Source organism: Hyperoodon ampullatus (assembly GCF_949752795.1).
Source record: "Hyperoodon ampullatus genome assembly, chromosome: 19".
Classification (NCBI taxonomy): Eukaryota; Metazoa; Chordata; class Mammalia; order Artiodactyla; family Ziphiidae; genus Hyperoodon; species Hyperoodon ampullatus.
Window position 1 is genome coordinate 50,413,976 of NC_136932.1, and position 18,372 is coordinate 50,432,347.

The 18,372-nt window shown below is 41.4% G+C and overlaps 2 protein-coding genes across 2 annotated transcripts; one reads left to right on the plus strand and one right to left on the minus strand.

The window, feature by feature from the left end:
- Positions 1–499: 499 nt before the first annotated feature.
- CCT6B (chaperonin containing TCP1 subunit 6B) lies at positions 500–15,949 on the minus strand (the record flags this gene model as incomplete). The annotated part of the gene is given in 7 exon segments (XM_079725587.1): positions 500–559; positions 9,739–9,912; positions 13,342–13,476; positions 14,040–14,103; positions 15,681–15,715; positions 15,718–15,803; positions 15,919–15,949. Coding segments are annotated over 7 exon segments (585 nt in total).
- Positions 15,950–15,999: 50 nt separating this feature from the next.
- On the plus strand, positions 16,000–17,378 carry ZNF830 (zinc finger protein 830; the record flags this gene model as incomplete). Its single annotated transcript, XM_079724741.1, has 1 exon — positions 16,000–17,378. One exon carries the CDS (start codon positions 16,000–16,002, stop codon positions 17,140–17,142), a length of 1,143 nt encoding a protein of 380 aa, XP_079580867.1. The 3' UTR covers positions 17,143–17,378.
- Positions 17,379–18,372: the final 994 nt, after the last annotated feature.

Here is an 18,372-nt window from a genome sequence, read left to right on the forward strand (position 1 = left end):
GATCATCTGATCCCGGAGGGCCCCTCCCCGTTGGCCTCTCTTCTTCTCCCCCCTCCCTCCATCCTATGCCCCTGGGATCCACACGGCCGGAGGGGACCCCAGACGGCAGGGGACCAGACCCAGAAGGCCAACAGGCTTACCAGGGCCAACTGGGCAGGGGGAACGCCCACGGCACTGGATCCTCTGGCCTCGGATGGTCCCCACCCCCATCCACCTCTCCTCCTCTTCCCCTCTCCTCCCTCCCTTCTACGCCTCTAGGACCCACGAGGCTGGAGGGATCCCTGGAGCACAGAGGACCAGGCCCAGGAGCCCAGCAGGCTTCCCGGGCCCAATTGGGCAGGGGAGACACTAGCTGCACTCCCCCCGACCCTCTGAGCCCCAGAGGGTCCCTCCAGATGTGGGAACCCCCCCCTCCTCCCAGCCGCCCCTCAGATGTGTTGGTCCTGTCCAGCCTCCACTTATCCTCCCCCCTCACTCCCCCTTCATTCTACCCGGTCGCTCAGGGGTTCCTCCTGTCTCCTTGAGCATCAAGGTCCCCCACCAGCGTCCGGGAGGCACCCTAGTTGGGGGGAGACACAAACTCCGCGTCCTCCACCACCGCCAACTTGACTCCACCCCAAACATGTGTGTTTTTATTGAATTATCTACCCTAACTCCTTTTAGAAGGAGGTTGGAGGTTTAAATTATCATTAAATAATAAATGCTAATATTCTTCTCCAATCTTTCTTAAAATTACACTGCAGTGAGGAAATGGAATGGGTTCTAAGCTGTAAAAGCTTTTTCATGGCTTTAAAAATAAGTTTCTAAAAATGAAAAATGATACTACAATATTAAGGGTTTTTCATTTAATACACAGAAGTTAATTAAAAAGGCAGCATACTATTAAGAATATTCCAGGGCTTGCCTGGTGGTGCAGTGGCTGAGAATCTGCCTGCCAATGCAGGGGACACGGGTTCGAGCCCTGGTCTGGGAAGATCCCACATGCCACGGAGCAACTAGGCCCATGAGCCACAACTACTGAGCCTGCGCGTCTGGAGCTTGTGCTCCACAACAAGAGAGGCCACGACAGTGAGAGGCCCGCGCACCACAATGAAGAGTGGCCCCCGCTCGCCACAACTAGAGAAAGCCCACGCACAGAAACGAAGACCCAACACAGCCATAAATAAACAAATAAATAAAATTTAAAAAATATATATATATTCCAAAAGAGAAAACTTCACAATCCAAAATATAAGCTGTGCATGCCACAACTAAGGAGACTGCATGCCACAACTAAGAAGCCTGCCTGATGCAACTAAGACCCGGCACAACCAAGTAAATAAAATAAATAAATAGTTTAAAAAATATATCACGTTTGCTAATCATCACTAATATTATCAGAAAAGTCTTTTAAGTACTGGAAAGCTGTCAAGCCCATAGTGGCAGATACAAGTTTTCCAAAATTCTAATTTTTGTTTGAAAGCTCAAATGTTATCATTGCCAACACATACTGCCTGTTGTTTCCTTAAAGTGACAGGACTGTTTCATTCATTTCCAAGAAAAACCTACCAAATACCTATGTCTAAATAACTATTCTGTCAGTCATTCTTTCAAGTAAAAATGGCATTCCATGAAAAAAGTGGCTACTTTAGCTTGCAACTCAATTACATAAGAGCTTTCCTTCAAGACCCTTATTTTGAAATGTGGCAGAAGTATTTTGTGTATACTTCACACTTTGTGACACAGAATTATAAAAGGATGCATCCATTTCTGGGTATATTCCCGGAAAAAACAAAAACACTAAGTCGAAAAGATACATGCACCCAATGTTCACAGCAACACTATTTACAATAGCCAAGACATGGAAGCAACCCAAGTGTCCATAAACAGATGAATGGATAAAGAAGATGTGGTATATGTATACAATGGAATATTACTCAGCCATAAAAAAAAGAAATACTGCCATTTGCAGCAACATGGATGAACCTAGAGAATATTATGCTTAGTGAAATAAGTCAGAGAAAGACAAATACTGTATGATATCACTTACATTGTAGAATCTAAAAAATTATACAAATGAATGTATATGAAAAACAGGAACAGACTCACAGATATAGAAAACAAACTTGTGGTTACCAAAGGGAAAAGGGAAGGTGGGGAGGGACAAATCAGGGGTATGGGATTGACAGATATAAACTACTACATATAAAATAGATAAGCAAAAAGGATATACTGTATAGCACAGGGAATTATACCCACTATCTTGTAGTAAACTATAATGAAGTATAATCTGCAAAAATCACTTCACCTGAAACTAACACAATATTGTAAACCAACTATCCTTCAATTTAAAAAATAAACAAAGATGCAAATTTAAGGATCAAAATGTAGGGGGCTTCCCTGGTGGCGCAGTGGTTGCGAGTCCGCCTGCCGATGCAGGGGATACGGGTTCGTGCCCCGGTCTGGGAAGATCCCACATGCCGCGGAGCGGCTGGGCCCGTGAGCCATGGCTGCTGAGCCTGCGCGTCCGGAGCCTGTGCTCCGCAACGGGAGAGGCCACAACAGTGAGAGGCCCGCGTACCGCAAAAAAAAAAAAAAAAAAAGGATCAAAATGTAATAAAATTATTAAGTTTTGCCACTTCAAGACATTTTTAAATGAAACTGCCCTTTTTGTGTGCAGGGTGATGTGGCAGTAAAGAATACGATGACTAGCACAGTTTGGTGCTACTGCTTTGATTTGTACTAAGGTGCCAGCAGTTTTACCTATCATTGCTTTTGCATCAGCATTTCAGATGTCAACGCAATGTAAAGGCATTATTATTAATATTACGAAAATAGTTTTGACCTCACCGGCCCCCTGAAATGGGGTCCACAAACCACACTGGGCAAAACACTGAAGAACATTTACGAACAGTGAAAATCTAAACTTTCTGTCTCACCTTTTGATTAATGACAACAAATCCTTTATTGGACTGAGCACAGACTTTGTCTTTCAGGTCTATTATTTTTTGTACTCTATCTTCAATAAATTTTCTTTCAGCTTTTACCAATTTCTCTTTCTCCTCTGCAGTCTTATAAAAGAAACCAGAGCGCACCTCTCTAAAAGACTAATAAAAACAAGCAAGTAAAGGCAAGGTTGGGGAAGAGGGAAAGGTAGAAAGAGTTTATACTAAACATTTGGGAGGTAAGAAAGGGATTAAAAAACACTTTTAGAAAAAAACAATTTCAAAGGATACAAAGAATAACTGACATACGTACGTTTTTTCATATTCTAATGATACATTACAAGTAAGGATAAATGCATCTTGTACTCACTTCTTCATATCTAGATGACGGGCACCATGATCCAAAACTAATCCTCTGATCAACCTATTAAAAATATGTAATGTTTCGTACTTTGAATATACACTCTAAAATTTGGTATAAAATTAAAACTATACTCTTAAAGTTGTAACATATCTGCCAGTGCAGTTGTTACACACTGTTTCCTTATACCAACTTTAAGCCTAACACATAATTAGTAAAATTAGGAAAGAGAACCTATTTTAACACAGTGTGACTGTGAAGTCACCATGAAAAGTCAATCCAGAATTATTCTTTAAATTATGTGGCTCAAATATGTGTGACACAGCTGATCAAGTAATGAAAGGTAGGCACACAATGAGTTTCTTAGGAACATTTGTTCAAAATAATTACATGGAACAACTAAAAATTGTTAACCTAAATGTCCAACAATAGGGCATTGTTCAGCAGATAATGACTCAACTATGTGTTAGTCATGAAAACCATGTAATAACATGGAAAAATATTTACAGGGGTAGCTAATAAGCAAAGAATGACAAATTACATATAAAGCATGAGTATAACTATTCTTTTAAAAAATAAGCACCTTGGGGGACTTCCCTAGTGGCGCAGTGGTTAAGAGTATGCCTGCCAACGCAGGGAACGTGCGTTTGATCCCTGGCCCAGGAGGATCCCACATGCCATGGAGCAACTAAGTCTGTGTGCCACAACTACTGAGCCTGTGCTCTAGAGCCCACGAGCCACAACTACTGAGCCTGCATGCCACAACTACTGAAGCCTGCACACCTAGAGCCTGTGCTCCGCAACAAGAGAAGCCACCGCAATGAGAAGCCCACCCACTGCAACGTAGAGTACTCACTGCAACTAGAGAAATCCTGTGCACAGCAGTGAAGACCCAACGCAGCCCAAAATTAATTAATTAATTAATTAATTAACTATTTTTAAAAAGCACCTTGGCATTGAAAAGGAAAAATGGAAGAAAACTAAGAGTAGAGTTATGCTTGGGTGGTAGGAATAGAGATAATTGGGGAGGGTTTTTTTTTTTCCTATTTTCCAAGTGATCTTCCAAGAGAAAATATTTTTATAACTTTTAAAAATTCATTTATACCCAATTAGGAAATGCATTTCTACTTATGAATCTTTTATAACCAATATTTGTTACACATTCATGTAAAGAAATAATTTTTAAAATAGTTAAGCGTAATTATAGGGAATTTTTCAAAATTTTCATCTACCTAGATTACTCCAACTCCTAACTGAATGTGAAGATACTTTATTTAGGAAGAAGACAACAAAATATATGTTCAATATTCTTCACTCTTCCAGTCTCCTTCACTCTTCCCCTTCTTCTCACGCTCAGCAAATGATCTTGCTTCTTTGAGAAAATAAAAACACTGTCCCATCACTACCTCTACCAATCCACCTGCACTTGAACGTGAACCTCCTATGACTAGGAATGAACTGCCCATGCTCCTTGCTAAGGTTAACCCCTCTGCTTGTGTACTGTATCCCATTTCCCCTCTCTGCTCCTGCAACGGTCCCCTCTTCCCTCACATCAACTGTTCCTGCCTACAGGAGCATCCTCATCAGGGAACAAACTTGTCATAGTAATTCCCATCTTTAAAACAAAAAATTCTCCTTCAACCCCATTCCCATATTCCCTTCTAGCTACTGCCCCACTTATCTGCTCCCCTTTAGAGCTAAACTCCTCTGAGTTGTCTACATTTGCATCCTCACTTCTTCCCTAACCATTCTCTCTTGAGCCCACCTTCAATCTGACTTTCACACTCACCCGTTTATTGAATCAACTTTCATTAAAGCCACCAAAAAACTAAACGTTCTCCAAATCTAATGGTCACTTCTCAGTTCACAACTTGCTCATCAAACGGTCAACCGCATATGACATAGCAGATTATTCTCTCCTTCCTGAAACACTTTCTTCTCTTACCTTCTGGGACACTATTCTCCTTTGGCTTTCCTCCTATCTCACTGACCACCCCTTTTCAGTCTTCTCTGCTCAGTCCTCCCTATCTTCTCAATTTCTAAACATTAGAGTTTTCAGAGCTCAGTCTTTAAACTTCCTCTTCTCTCTATCTATATCACTTCCCAGATGATCTTATTAACTCTCACAGGGACTTCCCTGGAAATCCAGTGGTTAAGACTCTGTGCTCCCAGTGCAGAGGGCATGGGTTCAATCCCTGGTCAGGGAACTAAGATCCCACATGCTGCACGGCGCAGCAAAAAAAATTTTTTAATAAATTAAAAACTCTCATAGCTTTAAGTCATCTACACACTGATGACTCCCAAATAAATATTTCCAGTCCAGACCTCGATCCTGAACTCCTGACACCTCTCTCTAAATTCTTACGCAACATCTCCACATGGACATCTAATAGGCATCAAAAACATAACATTCCCCAAGCTAAACTCTTGATTTATTTCCCCAAACCTGCTCTTCCCAGTCTTCTCCATCCCAAGAAATGGCATCTCTGCTTTTCCAGCTGCTCATGCAAAAACCCAAGAGACATCCTTGAATCCTGTTTCTGTCACATTCTATGTGGAACACCAACAAATCCTACTGCTCCTTCTTTCTAAGTATACCCTGATCCAAATCTTTTTTTCTTTTCTCACCTATATTACAACAGATTCCTAACCGGTCTCCTGCGTCTGCCCTTGCACCTCCCACCCTGCTCCACAGTGTACTCCCCACACAACAACCACGGAGATCCTTCTGAAGTGTAAACCAAGTACTTGTTGCCCTCAGCAATGGTAAGGTAATCTGGACCAACCCTACTACCAAAAGCAACTAAAAATGCTGGATTAAAAACAAAACAAAAAAACCTTTAAAACTCTGCAGAGCCATAAAACAGTAAAGAGCTACAAAAGTTTTCTTTTCAAAACTGAAAACAAAACAGGAACTCCAAGAGGTAAGTAGATAACTGCAACCACTCACCCTAAAGTCATCTGACAATTCAGGCAAATCTGAATTTTGACCTCATAATGAGAGGGGGGCAGAATTTAAAAAGCTCAAGGCTCATCCAAAGTAGAGAGTATAACAGTAAGACCCTCTTCACATTAAACTAGAACCTCAGAGGCTACATACTCAGGGTACAAACCAGCAGCCCTCACATGGACTTGCAGTTAGAATTCACAACTAGTTATTCAAAAAAAACCTCAAGCTGTGGATTTAGTTTAAAGTCGTCCCTGGGCGGGGCTTCCCTGGTGGCTCAGTGGTTAAGAATCCTCCTGGCAATGCAGGAGACACGGGTTCGAGCCCTGGTCCGGGAAGATCCCACATGTTGCGGAGCAACTAAGCCCGTGCGCCCCAACTACTGAGCCTGTGCTCTAGAGCCCGTGAGCCACAACTACTGAACCGTGTGCCACAACAACTGAAGCCCGCATGCCTAGAGCCCGTGCTCCACAACAAGAGAAGCCACCACCACAATGAGAAGCCCATGCACCACAATGAAGAGTAGCCCCCGTTCGCCACAACTAGAGAAAGCCCGCACGCAGCAACAAAGATCCAACACAACCAAAAATAAATTAATTAATTTTAAAAATAAATAAATGAAATATACACCAGAAGTAGACAAGACAAAACTTTAAATATTGTAATTATCAAACTGAACTATATGTTTAAAGAAATGAAAGGTAAGTTTGAAAAGATCTGCCGGGAACAGGAAACCATAAAAAGTGACAAGGCAGATTTAAGAACGAACCAAATGGAACTTCTATAAATAAGTAAAGACACCTACACATACACACACATATATTAAAAATAAATAAAGTATTTACAGATGAAATATAACATCTGAATCGGCTTCAAAATAATCCAGGTTTGGGCAGGGGGAAGGAAAGAGGAGTATATACGGGGGATATAAGACTGGCCGTATACTGAAAATTGATAAAGATGAGTGACAGACACATGGGAGTTCATTCACTATTCTGTTCTACTCTTACATATGTTTAGGGTTTTCCATAATAGAATGTTTACAACGAGTTACGTCCAAAGTCAGCAAGGTGCTGCTCACTCTGAGTACACACACTCAGACAATGTTATAACTGTCTCACCTCTCTGACCTCACCTTCTACTACTGTTTCCTCTCCCTCTGCTCCGGGCACACTGCAACACCCCAGCACACTTCTGCCTCGGGGCTTCTTCCACTGTTATTCCCTCTGCTTAGAACACTCTTCTTCCAGATATGCACATGGCTAGCACTAGAGACCCCTTTAGCTCTCTAGTTTACTTTCTCCTCACAATGATCTTCCCTTACTACCCTAAAATCATGCACATGCTCACATATACAGCTGCTCTAGCCTCCTCACAGCACTTAGTTAGCATTATTTGTCCACCATCTCTTTCAACGAGAAATGTAAGATTCTTAAAAAAAGAAATTCTGTTTTGTTTACTCTTCATTCCTAGCACCTAAACAGTGAATGGCTCCTGGTAAGTATCCAATTAATATATGCTGAATGAATAGATTGATGATAAATAGTAGTAACTAATGAAATCAGTGAAAGAATATCTGAAGACAACCAAGTATTCTAGAATCTATGCACTGTTAAAAGTTTATATCATTTACTTTGTTTCTGATTTATGCTTCATCTCCATGATTTCTACCATGAAGAGATCAATAGGATAACCTGGTCTTCTAATAGCCAAAACAGAATCCACCACAGGCCGGAAGAGAAATGAATGAGAAAAGTAAATTATTTGGTCTACTAAAAGAAACCACTGGCCCTACTAATCTATCACCAGACTAAGCAGATGAAGTGTTTCAGGCTCCAAAACAGAGGGCAACGTCAGAAAGTGTCACTTTGGCATGGATACGAATGATAACCAGTGCCAATGGATACTTTAGAGCCTACAGGGACTTCAGAGATTATCAGGTCCAAACCCTTTATTTTACAGAGAAGGAAACTAAGGTAAGACCTTAAAAAGTTATGGTCTTAAAACAAGGTCTAACAGGTAGTAGCAGAGTCAGGACTAGAAATCAAGTCTCTTTAACTGCCAAGCCTACTATACAAACACTACTCAAACTTCTCCACCAAAGGACACCTTAATGGAAAAGAAGGAAATGAAATCTAAGGAAAGAGTTCAAATTTGCTGGCTCTAACAACATGAAATTTTTAAGTCTTATGTTTTACCATGAAACTTTTCCACATCATGCCATAATATATACATGTTTGTTTTCTGTTGTTTTTAATTTTTCATTGGGGTACAGTTGATTTACAGTGTTCTGTTATACATGTTTGTTTTAATGTGAAAATAATGCTTTTCCTCCATCATAAAGTAAAGTTGACACTCCAGAAAGACATGTCTCATTTATTCTGCCAAATATCCCCAGGGATATGCAATTTGAGAAGCACAGCACCACACAGCCTATTGCTTAGCTCAGAAAGTAATATGAAAATAACTGACTACAGAAATTAAGTGCTACAGTATAACCATCCTCAAATAAAATAAAAGCAAAAAAAACCTGTATCTTAGAAAAGTTTACTGAGGTAACATGATTTTTGGTTTTGATGACTAACGGGGAATAATGACAAACCATTGGAAAATGAGAGTATTAGTGTTTCTATAACTCCAGAAGAGAATGGAGGCCCTAATCAGATAGCCTGAAGATTCTGGGCCATGTGATATATGTACTTTAACATCAGAAAACACAGCAGAGTCTTTATTTAGACTGCTCAGCAAGAAAATGTCTTAATTTCTTAATCTTAATCTGATTTCCCGAGTAGGTTTTCCTATTGGTAAGAATTGACCAGAAACAACTCAGGTGTTTCAGTATTTATATTTCTCAAGGTAAATTAGTAAGACAGAATTCTGATTTCTATGTCAATGTCTTGTGAATTTGGTTGTTATGAACTCATCATTCCTGATAAACTAATATACTCAAGTTTCAAAAAATGCAAAGCTGAGGAACAATGATGATATCATCAAACTACAGCTACCTGATAAAAGCCTTCCCAAAATACCCAACTTTGTCCTGATATTATATATATAGTCTACCTTTAGAAGTAAACAAGTATACACTTCCCAGATGTGAATATTATGTATCAGGTCAATCATGCTCATTAAAGTGGTAACCTTAACTACAAGGCACACTGCCAAAACAACGTCCCCAACCTCACATAATAAATATGGACCTCTAGGTTTAGGAGACCAGTGTGCATCACACCAACAGCTTCCACAGGGAAGTATAGGCAGCCAAGTCCCTCCCAACTTTCAAGTTAACTTAAAAGAAGGCTTAATATGACACTTACGAAAAATTACACATACTGTTCTGACCAATCAAATCTACTCTGTAAATAGGCCTATAAATGTCTGTCTTCTATATTTTGTTGTATGTTCAAAAGAACCACATGCTATAGCTAGCTGATCATCTTATAGGAAAAAGAAAAATACCACCATGTGTTAGGCTGTACTCATTCTGCAAAAGTTTAACCACATACCTCTGTTAACACATCAGCCAGTTGAGGATGAACTTTAGTTTGTAGAGATGTTCTAGCCACATCTAAGAGGATTTCTCTTTTCATCTCTTTTTTAATTTTAACTTGTTCCAAAACTTCAAGTGCCTTTATTTTTGCAACTTCAAATCCTTCAGCTATTATTCTAGGGTGCAGGCCCTAATACATCAACATAAAACTATAAATTATAAAGTAAGTTATCCAAAGTAAAAGTAACCATCCTTTCCTACTAATAGGTATGTCCAAAAAAATTAATTACCTATATTGATGCCACTAAATATAAGTGTATGTATGTAATTTGTAATCTTTCAGCGCTTCATATTTCAAACAATCTCAAACTTACAGAAAAACTGTTTACAATTTACAACAGTACAAAAAAACTACAAAAGTTCTTTTTATGTCTGAAAACTATAACACACTGTCGTGTAGGCGCTTCTGAATGAGCACAGAAGAAAAGACTCCCTGTAATGTAGAGGAAAAGAACCAGCATTGTTTGGAGAAAAACGACAGATAGGCAGCACCTTCACCAAATGTTCAAAGTTAACATCATAGAACGGGACAAGCACACACCATGTGCCTCCAGATATGCTGCATTAAGACCAATTCAGCATTTCCATGGCACTCCTGCCAAAGGTTCATAACCTGAGTCTGATAATGAGGAAACAGACAAATCTGAACTGAGGGACTTTCTTAAAAAAAAAAAAAAAAAAACAGCCTATTCTCTAAAGGTAGCAATGTCAGCCATGTCATGAAACACAAAAGATGGCTCGGGAACTATTCCAGCTTAAAGAAGACTAAAGGGGTATGACAACTGAATGGGACACGTGATGAAATTTGAATAAAACCTGCAAATTAGATTAAAAGTACTTATCAATGTGTTAATATTAATTTCCTGTTTTGATCACTATACTGTGGTTATACATGAGAATTCCCTGGTTTAAGAAACACACACTGGGGCTTCCCTGGTGGCGCAGTGGTTGGGAGTCCACCTGCCGATGCAGGGGACACGGGTTCGTTCCCCAGTCTGGGAAGATCCCACATGCTGCAAGCGGCTGGGCCCGTGAGCCATGGCCGCTGGGCCTGCGCGTCCGGAGCCTGTGCCCCGCAACGGGGGGAGAGGCCACAACAGTGAGAGGCCCGCGTACCGCAAAAAAAAAAAAAAAGAAACATACACTGAAATATTTAGATCATCATGTCTGCAACTTATTCTTATACCATTAGAAAAAAATATGTATATTACTATATATATACACATTCCATATATATTTTTTTTTCATGAAAGAGAGAGAAATGTTATTCTTTGGAATATTCTTGCAACTTTTCTGTAGGTCTGACATTATAACAAAAATTTTTTTTAAAAAACGCTATTGTTTATTCTGAAAAATAATACATAAACTTATTGAAAGCTGGAACTAGTTCTAATTTATTCCCTTCCTCCATTCCTTTACGTCAGTCCTATAATAACTTTCAAAAGTTGACATTTATTGAGCATTTGTGCCAGGCACTATTCTAAGGGATTTACATGTATTATATTAGTCCTCTCAACGCTATGAAGTGGGTGTTTTTATCATTCCTGTTTCACAGAAGAGGAAACTTAGGCTTAAAGGCTTAGATCACCAGGCTAGTAAGAGCCAGACCCAGGATTTAAACCCAAAAGGCCTGACGCCAGAGCCTGTGTTATTAACCATCTTCAAAACATTTCCTCAGCCTAGGACCTCATAACTTCTCACCTAAGACTACTAGGAAAACCTTCAGTCTTGATTCCTTTAAAACTGTCCCCCAAATATTTAAAATGCCAATCTGACCATATCCCTCACTCATATGTCAGTATGAACATTCTTCTTGGTTAGTATATTACATGCCTATTCACTACTGTCCGCATCACTTTAAACTCCACCAACACCAGACTGCTTGTAGCTCTGCACACACACCAGTTTGCTTCCTTTCTCTGTGCCTTTGCTCATGTTGTTCCTTCTGCCTGGAATGCCGTTCTCCGCACCCCTCACTCTTTCATCAGGCTCACTCCTTCTAATCCTAAAGATTCAGTCCAGGCCTATGTCCTCCAGAAAGTGCTTCCAGACTACCTCAGGCTACTTTAGGATACCCCTCCCTCCTCAGTGTTTCTATCCCATCCTGTGCCTAGCTCTGTCACTGCACTGTCACAGAGTTTCATAACTATGTCAATGTCTGTCAGCATCTCCCCTTCCCTAATTTCTTCCTTCCTAGCCCAACCCTAATTTTGTTTAGGTATCCCTCTTCCTCAGTGCTTCAGAGGAAGCTGACCCTATCCCTAGCTCAAGGGGCGGATCCTAACTAGATTAAGTCAATTTCCCGAAAAACTGTCACTGGTTTGGGATGGACATAAGACCAGTGTTGGCCCAATCATATAAAGGAAGGACTTTTATTCTATGGCTGGGTGAATGGTTTTCTCTTGCCCTCTCCTGCTGAGTGTTAGTAAGGAGAACAGGTAGCCCTGACCTCTTCTGACAGTCTTTCATCCAGGATGGGAATAAGCCCATGATGAAACAGCATTACAAGTGGAAGAGCTAAGAGACAGAAAGGATCTGGGTACTTGATGACTGAATGAATTTTTTAATCAACTAACCCTAGAAGCCTGCTTTATTGCTATATTTCCTGTTACAGGAGATAATTTTTTTATTGTTTAAGTGACTTTTAGTCAAGTTTCTACTGCTTACAGCTAAAAGCATCTTGAGATAAGTTGCAGGTACTGAATTAATAGACAGATCCCAATACTAAGTGAAACACAAAGTGATCCTTTTAGCACTTTGAAAGGACAGGTTATGCTTTGCTAAAATGGTCCTAGAAAGAGCAAAAATTCAACTGCTTAATTAGAAAAGACATAAGGGCTTCCCTGGTGGTGCAGTGGTTGAGAGTCCGCCTGACAATGCAGGGGACACGGGTTCGTGCCCCGGTCCAGGAGGATCCCACATGCCGCGGAGCGGCTGGGTCCGTGAGCCATGGCCACTGAGCCTGTGCGTCCCGAGCCTGTGCTCCGCAACGGGAGAGACCACAACAGTGAGAGGCCCACGTACCACAAAAAAAAAAAAGAAAAGAAAAGACATAAGTAACGCAAAGAAAACAATACAAATTGAACAAAGGCATGGAGGTAGAAATGTATGTAATGATTTCAGAGGCCAGTGAATGAAGGAGTCTGGCTAGAGGGGACTGATTATAAAGGGAAATAAAACTAGAAAAGTAGGTAAATTCACAATGTGGAAAACCTTCAATAATTCTTCTCTAGTTATTTTTTTAAAGGTGCATAATTTGGTTTCAACTTTCTCAGTGATGTTTTCTTTCTCAGGCCATTAGTCATGGGTACATGGCTAATTTTTTAACTTTTATATATATCTCAAATATTTCATTTTTTAAAAAGGTATATAATTTCAATAAAAGGCATTATTTTGACTAAAAATTTCATTATTATTTCCATTTATAATTGTCCAAAAATATCTTGATAAAAATTAACTTTTGCCCTCTAAAATTAAACCATTTTACTAGCAAAAAAAAAATAACTTTTTATTCAAAATAAAGTACCACATGAATGTGAATTCTATGAAATTCTAATACCTCAGAAATGTAAAGATCAGCTTGCTTTAGTAACTCTCCGATAATTAGAACGTCTGAAGTAGTACCATCTCCTGTCATGTCATCCTGGGCTGTTGCTACTTTTGCTATCAAGGAAGCTGTTGGGTGTTGAATTTGCCAAAAAAAGCAAGCAACAGATTAAAAAAGAGAGAGAATGACATAAAGAAATAGTCCACCAAAACCAAGATAACCTAAGGGTCAACAGTCAAATTAAGAAATGAAATAAGCTTCATTCTGTAAGTTCACAAGTTTTATATTATCATACATAATAAATGTCAAAACGAAAAGTTAAAAACTGAGAACTAATGAGGTTTGAACATTTTATAAAAGAGTCTCTGCTTCGAATGCAATGACATTTCCAAAATAAGATTAAATCCTTCAATCTTGAAGATGAATGTATGTACTAAACTTGCAAAGGATTTTTTTTCCATGATTACAAAGAACATAACGCATTGCCTTTAAAAGATGTAACTAATTTGGAAGTATCCCTAAGCTATTATTTGCACTACACAAAGATCTGAAAACAGCCAATAGACTTTTTTTTTCCTAAGGTTTAATCCAACAAGCATATCTCATGACTGCAGTATTTAGCTGACGGCCTTGCTTTAAGGATATACAAATTGTACTATGTTCTCAGCTAAGGCTAATTAAGGTTTATTAAGTCAGGAACATCAACTCACCCTCTCATGGAGCAGTTCAATGCCATCTTTGGTGGGTCTGATGTCTTCTGCACCAGAAACGAGCCTGTTCAGAAAACAGTGGTTATAAACTTCATAGAGCAAGAGCCAAACAAGACACTCCCAGTGTTAGCCACTCCACTATCCTTAATATAAGTAATTGGGAGTGGAAAACTTCCATTATACCATGGGGGATACCACAGGAACTACCACAGAATCACTTCTCCCCAGATGGACTGCTATGGTGATTTCATTCCAAACAGCACATTTACAAGTTTAAGGACAAGAGCAGTCCGTGAGTTATGAACAGTGGCTTGGTACCTGGAAGAGTACTTGGAAGTCTACAAACCACAGATTTGTGAACTTTCTGCAGGTTGCTTTTTTGGTGACATGTTACCATGCATTCACTCAGTGAATGTTTTCCCTCCCCCCTCACGTTTAGTAGATCAAGTTCTGTCAATTCTACAACCTAAATGTCTCCTGAATCTACCCGCTCCTCTCCATCTCCACTGTCACCATCCTCTCTAGTCTGGACTACTGAGCATCTTGATATCTCTGAATTTGAATTTACCCTCCACACTGCATTGACCTTTCTAAAAGGCAATGTGATTCCGTCAGTTCCCTCACCAAAAATCCTTCCATGACTTTCATGTTCTCCATCACCTTCAAGACAATATCCAAACTATGTAGCAATGACATAGTTGGCCTTTCCCAATCTACCTCTTCTACCAAATGAGATCTTGTGGGCAAACCTTGGGGTTCCCTTACTACATCATGTTTGCTTTTGTTTCTGTTGGATTTACACCACTGAGCTTCTCCTGTTCCTGAAGTTACCCTATCTAGAAGGTCTTTACTCCCTTCTCCACCTGGAGACCTCTAATTCGTTTTTCAAGACTGATGAAAACTCCCGTGATTGAGAAGCTTTCCCTTCTCCCTTCTGCCATGTTATTAGTCCCTTTCCTCAGTATAATGGTATATATATAATATTAGCACATTCATCTCTACCAGAACTCCTTAAGAACAGAAACTGTATCTTGGTCGTCTCTGTGTTCCCAGCATCCCGGTTCGTACATACTCAGCGCCCTCTTTTACTGTTAATATTAATTACTTTGCTCATTCCTCTGAGACTGTACCTCTCTCCTCTTACACCTCTTTGCCCTCACTAGTCTCTTTCCCTCTCTTCTAAAGAAAATAATGGTCCTAAGTAAATATATGCTGAAAGAGCGTTCAACTTGCCTAGGGACGCATAGCTAAAGCGGACCTTGGATTTGAACCCAAGCCCGCCAGGTTCCAAAGCCCGTGCCGTCTCTACAACACACTGCCAAGCAAATCCCAAACTCTTAAACAGCAGGGGAGCTAGATGGCTTATGTTTCATATATGACACTAAATGAACTGACTTTCTACTTGCATATGAACCTTAACAAGAAGTTGGGGGGGCAGGGAGGGGGTCACAGTGGGCCCTTTCTTCGGGTAGCATTTCTCCTCCTCTCCCACCAGGCTAGCAATGAGCTCAGGGCAGGAATGAGAACGAGGGAAAGCAGGCCCACAAGTGCGTCCACATCGCTCCCAACTCTTTGTGGAACGTCTGCCTCACAGCGCGCCCGGACACCCAACAAACCCCGACGCCCTAACCGCCGTCTCACATTTTCATGGTGCCCTTAGAACCCAAGTTGGTCCGCGCAGCACATCCTGCAGCCCTCGGGCGGCGCATATGTTGACTGCCAAGGCCGCCTGGGCCCGCGCCACCTCAGCCTTGGAGTTTATGGCTTTTTTCCCAGCCACGGCCAGACGGTAGGAAGAGGAACCCCGCCGCGTAAAGCAGCCTCAGCTGCTATTCTGAGGGAAATCCTGGCGCCACGGCTCACGCTCCTGAGCCTCAGCCAATCCGCGCCCGGACAGGAAGTAACGTCATCAGGCGTCGGCGGGACGGAAGCCAGAATCGCCTCGGGTCGGGTCGCAAAGATGGCGTCCTCCGCCTCCGCTCGGCCTGGGGCGGGGAAGCGAGTGGTTAATCAGGACGAACTGCGGCGGTTGATGAAGGAGAAGCAGCGTCTGAGCACCAACCGTAAACGGATAGAATCTCCATTCGCGAAGTACAACCGCTTGGGGCAGCTGAGTTGTGCCCTGTGTAACACCCCGGTTAAGAGCGAGCTCCTGTGGCAGACTCACGTCCTGGGAAAGCAGCACCGGGAGAAAGTGGCCGAGCTGAAAGGCGCGAAGGAAGCCGCCCAGGGACCGTCCGCCAGCGCAGTGCCTCAATCCGCCAGCGCAGTGCCTCAGTCCGCCAAGAGGAAGGCGCCGGACGCAGACAGCCAAGATGCCAAGAGAGCGAAGGCCTCCGTGGTGTCTCAAGTACAGCCCTCCACTTCCGCTTTGCCCACCAACTTTGACAAAGCCGGAAAGGAGTCCACTAGGGCGACCCTCAGTAAGGCTTCGGGGCTCGGTTTACTCCCTGATTATGAAGATGAGGAAGAGGAGGAGGAGAAAGAGGAGGGAGGAGAAGGAGAAGGGAAAAGAGGGGATGTCTGTAAGCATCCGGCCAACGCACAGGGCAAGGAACACTCTCTTTCCTCCGCGCGGGAGGCAACCGGTAGTAGGCTGCCGAGCGATTTCTCGGACACAAATCCTCCCCAGGCCCCTTTAATTCCTCATTCAGGGTCAATTGAGAAAGCAGAAATACATGAAAAAGTGGTGGAAAGGAGAGAAAACACCGCGGAAGCATTACCGGAAGGGTTTTTTGACGACCCTGAGATAGATGCGAGGGTACGAAAGGTTGATGCCCCGAAGGATCAGATGGACAAAGAATGGGACGAATTTCAAAAAGCCATGAGACAGGTCAACACTATTTCCGAAGCCATAGTTGCCGAAGAGGATGAGGAGGGACGGTTGGACCGGCAGATTGGGGAGATCGATGAGCAGATAGAGTGTTACCGTCGGGTGGAAAAGCTGCGGAATCGCCAGGATGAGATAAAAAATAAGCTTAAAGAGGTTCTGACCATAAAAGAACTGCAGAAAAAGGAAGAGGAGAACGTTGACAGCGACGATGAGGTAGAACTACAGGATCTGTTGTCTCAAGATTGGAGGGTGAAAGGGACTTTGTTATAGGGTTTCAAAGACCCAAGAGTTCTACATCCTCTACGACCTTATAAAAAGTTCCACCTCAATACGATATCGTTTACTCCATGCCTAGAGATTTGGTAACTTGACTGGGTTGTCGAGATACAATAAGCCTGTGAAGATACCGCTTTGGAAAATTGGTGTAAAATATTTTTCAGGTAAAGGTGTTTTTGAAGTTTTCGAAGTATTACACTCAAATGCCCACTTTTTCACACACTTATAGATCCAAAGTTTGAGTTGTAAAAGCTGTAAGCTGTAAATATTGTACATATTAAATATATATTTACTTAAGAATTATGTTTTGAAATTTATAAGTTAATAGAAGTCAGACCAACAGACAAGCTTTTAGATGAAAACCAAGTGTGGCATTTAGAATGTATATGACTCCCTAAATCAAACTCAAGAGGGTTGTGGCCGGGCGGGGGGTTGTTTTGTTGTTTTTAAGAACACTACTCATAAACATATAAGTCATTCAGGGCTAAGCAGGTCTCTGTTTCAGAACCGTGTTCCAGGAGAATATGGTGAAAATTTTATGCCAAGTATGACCAACCTCCTTAATCCAAAATTTCTCTTGATTAAACCAGTGATTCTCGGATGTAGGTGCACAGGAAGATCTCATACAAAGATTTTTAAAAAGTGTATGTGGATCATCTAGGAAGATTTTTTAAAAATTCATGTGCTCGTGCCCTACCATTAGAGAGATTCAGTAAATCTGGAGTGGGGCTCAGACACCTGCATTAGTTTTAGTTTTGATGGCTTCCCAGGTTATTCTGTGGGAATGTCCTGGTGGTCCAGTGGTTGGGACTCCGCGCTTCCACTGCAGGTGGCGCGGGTTCTACCCCTAGTCGAACTAAGATTCCCGCAAGCCGCGAGGCGCGGCCAAAAAAAGAAAGCTTCCCAGGTTATTCTCGTAAGGCCAAAATTGGAGCACCACTGCCCTAAATCCAGAACCTATTTGTATTTTTCCAGGCTTTGTTTTTTTCTTTAAATGACACATTCCGTAAGTTTACTGTCTATTGCATAAAAGAAAGGCTACCTTTTGTTTATATCCCATCTAATCTTAAATTTTATTGTTACATATTATAAATTAGGGGTCAGAGTTAACAGGTTCTATCAATTGTAGGAAGGAGGTATAAGTTGTTTCTCCAGCGGTAACAATTAGCCTGTGCTGATCATCAATAGTTTAAATCAGTCCTTCTCCCTTTGGAGATAGAGGTA